The sequence below is a fragment of the Ostrinia nubilalis genome, chromosome 21 (genome assembly GCF_963855985.1).
Source record: "Ostrinia nubilalis chromosome 21, ilOstNubi1.1, whole genome shotgun sequence".
NCBI classification, from domain to species: Eukaryota; Metazoa; Arthropoda; class Insecta; order Lepidoptera; family Crambidae; genus Ostrinia; species Ostrinia nubilalis.
The window spans coordinates 8,307,521-8,318,624 of NC_087108.1; the positions used below are offsets into that span (position 1 = coordinate 8,307,521).

At 39.1% G+C, this 11,104-nt stretch overlaps 2 protein-coding genes across 2 annotated transcripts; one reads left to right on the forward strand and one right to left on the reverse strand.

Annotated features, from left to right (window-relative positions):
- The first annotated feature begins 113 nt into the window (after window positions 1-113).
- LOC135082041 (mediator of RNA polymerase II transcription subunit 31) lies at window positions 114-2,375 on the forward strand. The gene is made up of 4 exons (XM_063976790.1): window positions 114-267; window positions 364-453; window positions 571-740; window positions 1,059-2,375. Exons 1-4 carry the CDS (start codon window positions 252-254, stop codon window positions 1,200-1,202), a joined length of 420 nt encoding a protein of 139 aa, XP_063832860.1. The 5' UTR covers window positions 114-251; the 3' UTR covers window positions 1,203-2,375.
- A 228-nt stretch (window positions 2,376-2,603) lies between these two features.
- Window positions 2,604-10,102, reverse strand: LOC135082042 (pickpocket protein 28-like). Its single transcript, XM_063976791.1, has 14 exons — window positions 10,023-10,102; window positions 9,860-9,949; window positions 9,542-9,675; window positions 8,902-9,108; window positions 8,163-8,283; window positions 7,783-7,931; window positions 7,296-7,408; window positions 7,076-7,164; window positions 6,411-6,595; window positions 5,634-5,719; window positions 4,409-4,483; window positions 4,131-4,266; window positions 3,965-4,056; window positions 2,604-3,525 (listed from the first exon to the last, which is right to left on the reverse strand). The coding sequence occupies exons 1-14, from the start codon at window positions 10,083-10,085 to the stop codon at window positions 3,392-3,394; spliced, it is 1,674 nt and encodes a 557-aa protein (XP_063832861.1). The 5' UTR covers window positions 10,086-10,102; the 3' UTR covers window positions 2,604-3,391.
- Between the last annotated feature and the right edge of the window lie 1,002 nt (window positions 10,103-11,104).

Sequence of the window (11,104 nt, forward strand, 5' to 3'; positions counted from 1 at the left end):
TTGGCTTAAAGAAGAATAAATTATGATTAAGAAAATAAAGAAATCTCGCAAGCCCTATTCTTCTGTTTTGTCTTTGGTCCAGTCAGTGTCTGTCAACGTCAAACACGTCAAAATTTGGATGCAGTATTGGTTTGGATTTTGGATTTCCTATTGCTATTGTATTGCAATTTAGTTGTTGATTCAAGAATTAAATTGATGTAAAATCCAGCAAAGGCACCTTGTTGCAAATAGACTCATTATCACTTTCCAAGATGATGGCTGGAAAAGGTATTTAAACTTAAAACACGTTCATTTTATATACATTTGTTTTATTTTAGCAGATTAGTTTATCCTATAACCGTGTCCAAACATTTATCATTACAGTACTCCCAGAAACAGAGGAACAGAATAGAATACGATTTCAGATAGAGCTGGAATTTGTGCAGTGTCTGGCGAACCCAAATTACATTCATTGTAAGTGCAGTGAATTTATGTTCAAAATTGATAATTAAATACTTCCTGTAGCAACTTTTATGAAATTCTAAATATTTTATATGTTTCTCCCTATACAATTTTATGATATCTTCCCAGTTCTAGCTCAGCGAGGATATCTGAAAGAGCAGACGTTTGTGAACTACCTGCGGTACCTTCAGTACTGGCGCGAGCCGGAGTACGCCAAGTACCTCAAGTACCCAATGTGCCTTCATTTCCTGGAACTTCTTCAGCATGAAGCATTCAGAAGAGAATGTGTTTCAGCACAGGTATTTACATATAGATAGAAGTCAGACATGGCATTTGATTTTTTCTTAAAACAGGACCCATTTGTAATTTAATCAACTAGACAGTTAGTGCCTGCCTACAAAATAAATATTAATCAATTCTTTCTTTTTCTAATACTTACACAATAACTGAGGAGTTATCAAAACTCTTTTTTTCACTAGGATAATAATAACTTTGTCTGCTTCCACATAATTTATACTTTATGTGAACAATAATTGCTTGTGCTCCTGCAGTGAAGAACTAAATGACCAGAACACCAGATGATCAGTGATATAATATGAACTCATTTATCTTCCCAGGTGTGCAAGTTCATGGACGACCAAGCGATCCTGCTGTGGCAGCACTACACGCGGCGTCGCACGCGCACGCTGCAGCCGCCCGACGCGCCGCCGCCGCCCGCGCCCCCCGCCGCCCTCTCCGGGGCCCCGCGCCAGCAGTCCTAGATCTTGTACCATGAGGTTGGTGACCAATCAGTCCTAGATCTAGTACGATGAGCTCGGTGACCAATCAGTCCTAGATCTAGTACGATTAGCTCGGTGACCAATCAGTCCTAGATCTAGTACGATGAGCTCGGTGACCAATCAGTCCTAGATCTAGTACGATGAGCTCGGTGACCAATCAGTCCTAGATCTAGTACGATGAGCTCGGTGACCAATCACTCCTAGATCTAGTACGATGAGCTCGGTGACCAATCAGTCCTAGATCTAGTACGATGAGCTCGGTGACCAAGCAGTCCTAGATCTAGTACGATGAGCTCGGTGACCAAGCAGTCCTAGATCTAGTACGATGAGCTCGGTGACCAATCAGTCCTAGATCTAGTACGATGAGCTCGGTGACCAATCAGTCCTAGATCTAGTACGATGAGCTCGGTGACCAATCACTCCTAGATCTAGTACGATGAGCTCGGTGACCAATCAGTCCTAGATCTAGTACGATGAGCTCGGTGACCAATCAGTCCTAGATTTAGTATGCTGTAGTTGGTGGCCAACGTTTGAAGATAATATGTGCCAGGAACCACTTTGATTTTAGCCAAAAGACCAAGAAAAACAAGACACATTGGACGGTGACTCTTATTTATGGTGACTTATAGGTCACTCGATTGAGCATAATCATACTACAATTAATAGGTTGCAGTGCCGCTCTCTGGGCCCACTGGCAACCCCTGGTGCCAGCAATCCTAGACCTTGTACTGAGGTTGGTGGCCAACGTTTGATATATGCCAGGCCAGGACAGTCACAACTAAGACACATTGGACAGAGATCGATGTTAGTGGCCATGTTTGAAGATGATTATGCCAGGTTCAGTCATAAGATTTTAGAAGAATAATGTAATCAGTTGCTGGAACTCAACGATTACCTACTGAGACCATTAAAACACTGGCACAAACTGATTAATTTTTTTTTTGATGTACGATGAACAGTACAAGAACTAACTGTGCTAGATAGCATGCTATTGTGGATGTAATATTGTACATTTTGCAAAGTGTTAGTGTTGATCGACTGTTAACAATGTGTAGAATCTGTTTTAAAGAGACTGAGGTTGTAAAAGCAAATTGTAGATTATAAGTTAAGATGAGATAGTTTTGAGTATTTTATATTAAATTAATGTTTATTGTACTTTTGTTTTCATTTTACTACTGAATCCGCCACATACCACACATCGGTTTTTATGCGATTCCTAAAAGAGTAAAAAGCTTTATTTATGAGCTAGTTTCCTATCAAGACAATTCGGTTGTGCATAACGCTAACATTCTCTTTACAAGAACTGACGACAGGGAAAAATATAATGCAATGAACAGTGAAACACTTATAATACTCGTAGTAATCGAGTCTAGAGTCCGCTAATCGAGATGCAATAGAAATCAATCGTTACGCGGCCCCATCGACCGCGAATTTAGTGAAGGGGCTTAAGATCTTTTAATCTACGAAGACGCGCCCCACCAATTTTTGCTCGAAGGAAGTGCGGTGAGGTTGATCCGAGCAATCCGAGCGTCCTTATTGTAGTGTGCGTGTGCACTCATGGATAATTTAGCGTGTACCGATAACACTCAAACATTAGCGGAAGAATGGTGGGGCGCGTCTTCGTGGATGAAACGATCTATAATATACACTCGGCATCAAATAAATCGCACCTCCCGCAAGAAGCACCTTTCAAACGTATATGCATCCCCACTTCTCACCAACATTGGTACCATTTGAAAACCTAGTTCTAAACTTCATTTCATTAAAAGAAAGGTTTTTACCCCGAAAATGTGTCTTTAGAAGGATCCAGAGTCACTTCTTCAAAAAATAGGTAGTTACGCATGAGCTAACTTTTGTAGCTATAAAACTGTTAAGTTGGGATTAATCGCTATCCATCTGTTAAAGAGGACACGTCAGATCATTATTTGGTTTTATAACCATAAAAATTGGTCTTATTGATCCCAGAAGTGAGCCCAAAGTGAGGTCTTTTTTCAAGTCACATTTATGGTATATGTTAATCATTTATTAAGAAATTAAATGTGTTTTTCTTAAAGGATATTTATTGGGCTTTCAAATAACACCAATATTGTTGGGGCACCATGATTGTGTCAGAAGAAAATCTTTAAAGTTCGCGTCACGGAAGGTGCGATTTATTTGATGTTAAGTGTAGTTTATTTAGTGAAGGGGTGCTGGGGGCGACGGTGGCGAGCCATGCAGAGCGCGCGAAGAGTCAGGTAGTAGAGCAGCTCCACCGCGCTCATCATGCTGAAGCCCATGCACAGGCCTAGTAGACCGCCGGTGTTGGCTGCAGAAATAATTAAACTTAAACATAATATTATATTTATAAAAATATGATGATAGACGGACAACCTATCGTAAATTTTTGAAAAAAAAAAAATTTTTTTTGGAATACTTCTTGTCTCGCCTTATTCCGTTACGCGGGGTCGGCTTTCCCAATCATGCGCCGCCATTTATTTCTATCATGAACGTCTTGTTCGTGGAGTCCTATACTTAATGACCTTTTGGACATTCGTCATCCAGGTGTCTCCAGTATTCAATGGTAGTCTTTGTTCAGGTGGTTTGAGGCCTTCCAACCCTCTTTTTTGTGGCGATGGAATAGCACTTTTTAGTTACTTGATCCCTAATTAATAGGCATTATTATTATATTATTGCATTGGACATATTGTTCAGTTTGCAAAACGCATTCCAAAACAAACAAGATGATAAACATGAACGAAACTTACATAGGAATTCAGTGAGTCCAAATATCTCTCCTTTTGTAAACCGCATGAATGTGTCATCTTCGAAGTAAAAGTGTATTATCAACATGTTTTCACTGAAAATGACAAATTATTACTTAGGTAAACCATATAAAATAACGCTGATAATATACATAGTTGGCGCATTTACGTGAAATATTCCGGAGTGATGTTGCCGTGAGTCTTCGCTAGGTGGCGCACCAGCGATTTGTGGAGCGGCGCTGTGCTCACGCGCTCAAAATATGCGATCTCAGTGCATGCAGGCAAGCACTCCTCGCATTCTTTTTCTAAAACAGTAGTCATTAGTTAGTGGGTATAAAAAACGTTTGTTGCTAAAATTACAGTAATACGAGTAGCACATCAGACACAAGATACCACAGTGTTTACATTTATGTGCTCTCGTCTGTATATGAAGGTATACCTACTCACTTTTAGGTTTTAATTCCGATGTGTTTGAGTAGCATTTTGCGTCAGCCTTTCCGCAAATGCGTGTCGTTTTATTCTCTACAAAAAAGTCGATTTAGTACATTTTTTCTATGTATATGTTACAGGAAATGTATGAAATCCGTCATTGTATACAATTCCTAGGAATTGTGTATAAGTCCTAAAATCACCCGGAAATGTGTGATGTAAATTATATTACACACATTTCCTAGGAAATTTACACATTTCCTAAACAGCAATCGGAAATGTAATTAAGATTTCAATAATTACCTACGAGTGGACATGCGGTGCGAGGGGAGGATATTGCATCATCCGATTACGCGGGGTCTCTATCGAATCGCCAAATTATACGCCTAGTTGTCTATGGCACACAAATTTTAAGCCTAAATTTTTTTTACTCAAAATTATTTTTATTACGCCACTTTTTTTTCTCCCGAAACTTAAATGGCGCTACCGCGCCGCGGCAGCTGTGTATGTGTAAGGTCGCAAGTCTAACCTAACCTAACCGAGACTTTGTTATCCAGCTACAGGAGTACTAAAACATGTCAATAAAAGTTTAATAAAAGAGTTTTAAAATTAGGGAAAAACAAATACTTCAGCGTAATATGCGTGATGCCGAAAGAAAGGTATGCCAATAAATTTTAGGCAAATATTTTTTTCGGCCAAAGTATAATAGTGCGAAAACAACTGTCAGCAGGCTAAACAATAATAATAATTGTGAGTTCAAAGTACCTATCGGCCGATGTGGTTTGGCTAAATGAAATTTTAGGCGTACCGAGGGGCACCCGATCACGCGAAGGCGCTTGTGGCGCTTAGTTTTATACATTTCCTAATACAATATTGGAATTCTATAAAATTCCTAGGAAAAGTATACATTTCCTAGGATATGAGCGTATTAAAAAATCTCTGAAGCAATATTTTAAACATTTCCTAAATAGCTTCGGAATTGTATATATTTCCTAGGAATAGTATACAATTCCTAGAATTCATACATTTCCTGTAACATATACATATAATAAGTATGTATTTACAAAAAAAAGTATTTAAGTATGTTATATCCGTTGTCTAGTACCCATAGTACAAGCTTTGCTTAGTTTGAGACTAAAAGCGCAGTGTAAAAATGTCCAAGGATATTTATATATTATTTATTTTAGGAATTGCACAAATACATAATATTATAAGATAACTAAAATAGTTATTCACAACTTACTCGGCATATAATAGTAAACACAATTGCACAAATCCAGCATTGCCTTAGCTTCGCATTCCATTTCGCAATTCTTTAGTGTGTACGTTCTAAAACAATTAAAATGAAAATAGGAATGAATTATGATTCTCACCTATCAATCAAATGTAAACTATTGGCAAAACTAACTATAATAAGATATTCATTGAACTAATATTACTTACGTAGTAATATTACTTCAATGAAGATATTAGCTGGAGCAACAAAAGTAGAAGCTATTTCTTAGTCTCCGAATATCCACGATACCTACATCAAGGTTTCCCCTATTTTTTTCAGACGACACAAACCTCTCAGTCCTCCCAAACTTTATTATTAAGTCGATTTAGTCAGTCACCCGTCGATTTACCAGACGTATTGGTAGATCTTTTTTTTTTTGCGTCAGGAAAATACATTAATTTGTATACCCACCAGCCGCGGGGGCAGTTAGTGGGTTATGTGGGGTTCTCCCTGCCAGAAGGGCAGGGCCTACCCACTAAAACCCTGACGTTGCCCTCGGTAGCCATATGAGTCGGGAACGCGGGACATCACTATTGGCGTTTTGCCTCAACTGTATGGTAAATCTTGCCGCGATAATAGTCACCGGCGTATTCTTACCCGATACCTATCGTGATTAAAATAACCTGTCCTAAAGAAAACAAGCTCCTTTTCGGAGAACAGGCAGAGGTGCTTGAACCCCGTACCATCAGTACCATTACTGACAAACTGAGATACATGCTCGCGTTATTTGAAAATCAGATTTACCTAAAGAACACAAGTTCCTTTTCGGCAGAGAACAGGCAGAGGCGCTTGGAGACATCTATGTACTGCAGGTCAGGCTGAGCGTCCAGGACGCGCGGCAGCACCGTCACCCGCGCCTCGATGCCCGGCCCGTAGATCTCTCCCAGGTTAGCTATCTTGGGCGTCTCAGTCGGGTTGTGGAGGAGGATCTAGAATTGGTTATTTAGTTACGAAAGATATCGTTACGATTTCGACAAAAATTTGGCACTTATGAAGGTCAACAAACGAAAGGTAGCCAAAAGGCTAACTTATAAAGTAAGTACCTAAGGTCATGCCCCCTTACCTTTGGGCTCCACCAGTGCTTCGAGATATCGAGAAAAACATTAACAATGAGTCCGCCATAGCGGCCAATAAAACACCTACATTCATCATCATCAATCACACAGATTTATACACTTACCGTAAGTGGTTTACCCAATACCTACGTCAATACAATCTTGCTACTCGACTCGCTATTATTTCCCACTTTTCGCTACATCTAGAGAAGGTCATCTGTAGTTAGTAGCGATTTTGATGCATTAATTTTTTTTAATATAATAATACTTAATTCTACCATCCAAACCATGACTTAAAAAGTTTTTGGCACCTTTAAAAGAAATTGATTGTTTCTCCATCTCTGACAATCTTACCTTAAAACCTGCACTTTTAGTGGACGCGCAGTAATACTCTGCAATGTTAGCATTCAATACCAAACTGAGACCATGACTGGTGCCGATACCTAAAACATTTATTTAATTTTGAGTGTTTATGATTTATGTTGTTAGAAAAGAGATTTAAACGAGAGTAAATTACCTACTTACTTCCTCAAAGAACACGAGTATTTGAAAAGCAATGAAAAATAAAATTCACCTTTGGGTCTCCACGGAAAGCCGTCCACAGGTGCGTCAGGTGGGTATCCCTTTTCTGGTGTCCAGTCCACTGCTGGAGACGGGAATGTCAGGTTTAAATCATTCAAAGATTTCCTGTAAAAGGTAATTGTTTATGTAAATTCCTTCGTTCTCTTTCGCCTTCATCTCATTACAGAGAAATGTTACCAATAGATGTATCAGGCTTAGGCTTCATAGGTTATCAATTCTCTCCAGGCTGCCTTATCTATCGGCTACAAATTTAACAGTTATTTCTGTCGCCTCGGTTGCTTTTCCTAGCTACCAGCCCATTAATTTTCCAAGTACATAGTATGACTTGACGTGTGTCTATAAAGTTAGAAGCCTCCATGTGTGATGATGGTGGAAATCATCTTATTTTTTTGGCTGAAATGATGATGATAATGATGATGGAGCCTAGATAGCTTCACGTAGCGTGACGCTAGTGCAAATCTACCTAATATGTTTCTTACGGATTTCTGAACATCATCTTGCGGTGCACGACGTTGAAGGTGCAGCAGAGACCCTCGTCGGTGAGCTGTGCGTTGAATAGATCCGTGCAGCTCGTGTTCTTCGAGTTCCACGTGCATGATGTCAACATTTCACTGCATGGCTGTGTTACCTTGATTATAAAATAAATACTTGCGGTCAAATAAATAAAAATCTTACATTTAACTGACGTTTTTTTTAACCAAAACGAGGAAGCTCTTGGCCTGTATCTTACCTGATGGTAAGTTTAGACGGCTAAAGAAATAATGCGATACCTATCTAGTTTAACAGTATTAAATTGAATAAGAAATTCATAATAATAAATATGTAGGTACTTTGTTTGTTCTATTAGTAAGATACGAACATTTATAAGAAACGAGCGTGTGTAGTCCCAGTCAGCGCTTTCTGCGATTCCGTCTTCAAATATTTCTGCGTCGTTTTGGGTGGAACACAGACTCTCCAACAGCTTTTTGTCCACCGATGTCCTTAGGAAAATTAAAGAAATTGATTAATTACAATGCTCATAGCTATGTGCGTGTGACATGGCACTTTTATAGAACACTATAAAAATTATGTAACTTTCAGGATAACTCGTGAAAGCTTAGGTATCCTAGTTAACGTTGCGCCCTTACTAATACCTACTCGTACCACAAAATAATAAATACTCTCGTACCTACTTCAAATTAAAGTAATAAAATCCGAGAACGTCATACTTTACAGTTTTTTATATCAATTAATAAATCAGTTCTAGTTTAATAGAGCACTTGATGTCAATAGGTAATCAACTTTTACTGTGGGTAATGATAGTGTGTCGTACAGTCCTAGTACTAGCAAAGGGAAACAATAATTATAATTGGAACCACATTTAGGATTTAACTAAAAACATGACAATTGCATAAATATGACGTCTTTATTTGGTTGTGCGTGATTAGAGTCCTGTAAGGAGTAAATTCATGCTTTATCCTCAGTTAGGTATCTATTTCATATTAGGTAAGATAGAAAAAGACAAGAGCGTCGTAGTATAAACGGCCACGAAATAGCCAGTCTTGATACCAAACGTGCGTAGGTGCGGTATATTAGCGATAGTTAAAAGAAAGACTTGCCCAAACTTCAGGTAGTGCTGCGCCACAGACTTCTTGGCCTGGTTGACGTTGCAGATCGTGAGGGCCGGGAAGGGCAGGTCCTCGAGCACCAGGTTCTCAGGGTTGATGCTCACGATCATCGGCGACAGGCGCCACTTGGCGTACACGTTTAGGATGAAGAAGCCCGCGCATATCAGGGAGCATAGGAAGGCTGCTAGCCAGAAGAACCTGCGTAAATGTTTGCGTTAGGTATGTCTAGCTCTGTAGATGCAAGCTTGATCCTATGCACATTTTACTCGGTACTAAACATTTTTTTCTTTCTCTTTCTTTTCTCACCACACCAGGGTTCAGTATGAGATTGACAGATGGATATTCAAAAATCTTATCCTATTTCTATGTCAAATGCCCGTTTTCACCATCAATCCCTAACTTTTAAGTGACCTCTATGGTAACATATAACAGGAATTTTGTTTTCAAACGGGTCACTTAAAAATTAGGGATTGATGGTGAAAACGGGCTTATGCCTCATATTTTCTCTTCTAAGTAACTAATAAGTCCCCACAAAGTGTAATATGTCTGCATCTCTAAAGTCCTCTCTTTGGGATGTTCCCTAAAATGATTGTCATTTTCAGATGTCATTTTGTAATGTTCGTTTCGTTACCTTTCGAACCAAGTAAGCTTCTTCTCGCCGATGTACCGCAGACCATGCAATGTCGAAGTTAGCAAGTACTCTCTGAGGTCTCTGCTGAAAGCTCTGACTGCTACCTTAGTAGAGGTAGCCACAGATGGTCTCTCCTGTTTGAAGTTATTATAGTCATAATTTTTATATCTATGTGTTTATTATAATATGGTACGTACTAAGTCTTTACATTATGATGGTTCAAGGGGAGGAGGAGAAATAATTTTCATTCATGTTAGTTACTTTCATTAAGTTTGATAAGAGTACCTGCCATGATACGAGTTTCTGTAATAATCTTACCTCACTTCGGCTCCTAGTGATCGGTATTTTGTGGTTCCATACATACCACGGAGTCAGTTCTTTGTTATGTTCATTTATCCACAGGTTTTGCTGAATTACAAATCATAAATTAGTCTTACTGTGGTTTAAATAAATAACTACTCGTAGGACCTTTGAATTGTACCTTTTTGTCTAAATCTGACTTTTGTGGTCGTATTCCAAAATCCCTTCGAGGTTGGACCATCATATCCTCGAGCAGGTTTGGTCCGGCGTACCTGGTGACCGACGGTGGAGTGGCTAGCTGGACCTCGCCGCGGCAGCGCCGCACGTACTTGTAAACTAATTTCCCATAGCTGTGTTTGCGCTCTAATCGTTTGATTGCGCCCATCGAGTGACGAATCGACCCTGCACCGCCTCCGCTGCCAGCTTGCGATAGCAAAATTATACATTTACAGGTAACTTGTCCTTCTATCTATTACGAACCCAGTTTTGGATCGTAAATTTGACACGAAACCTCTAATTTCAGGCCAAGTAAATCTCTTTAATTTAATTTGTATTTGACTTTTGATAACACGTTTGGTGAGTAATCCTGTTGTTTCAATGGGCACTAGATTTATAATTTACGACGATTTGGAAAGGATCTATTTCGTTAATGGGTGGCCTGACTTCAAAATGAATTACAGTGAAACTAATTGATTTAGGTAACAAATTGATAGAAAAGGGAAGTTAAAAAGTTTGTTAGATATTTCTAAAATACGTACATATTTTAAAATACGTGTGTTGTTGTTCTTTCCACATAAAAGAAGGAGCCATAACTGCTGGTATTTAAAATAGACAAAACTAATGATTTACTCCGAATGTTCGTCAATATCCTTTAACAGTTAGTTAAAAAATGAAATAGTTAATGTAGGAATTAGTTCGAGGCGCGTATCGCGCAGAGATCGGCTATCACGGGCCGCTCACGCTACCGGCCGCAATGCATTTAACTACATTCATTGTAATTATTATAACTATCAGACATGCACCACACTGTTAATTGGACTAATGCGGAAATCACGGACTGAAATAATTGACAGTTGCCAGTTTGGTGCTAATGTCACCGGCGATTATGAAATTACTCGTATCAGGGAACCGATACCGACTGCTTACGGAGTAAAATGTTCCATTCCATGCGGGGCAGTGGTGTTCGTGTTTGTTCAACTAATTTATGTACACCGGCTGACACGCCGCACTAACACCATTTCGCAATTTTTCATTATGGACTTT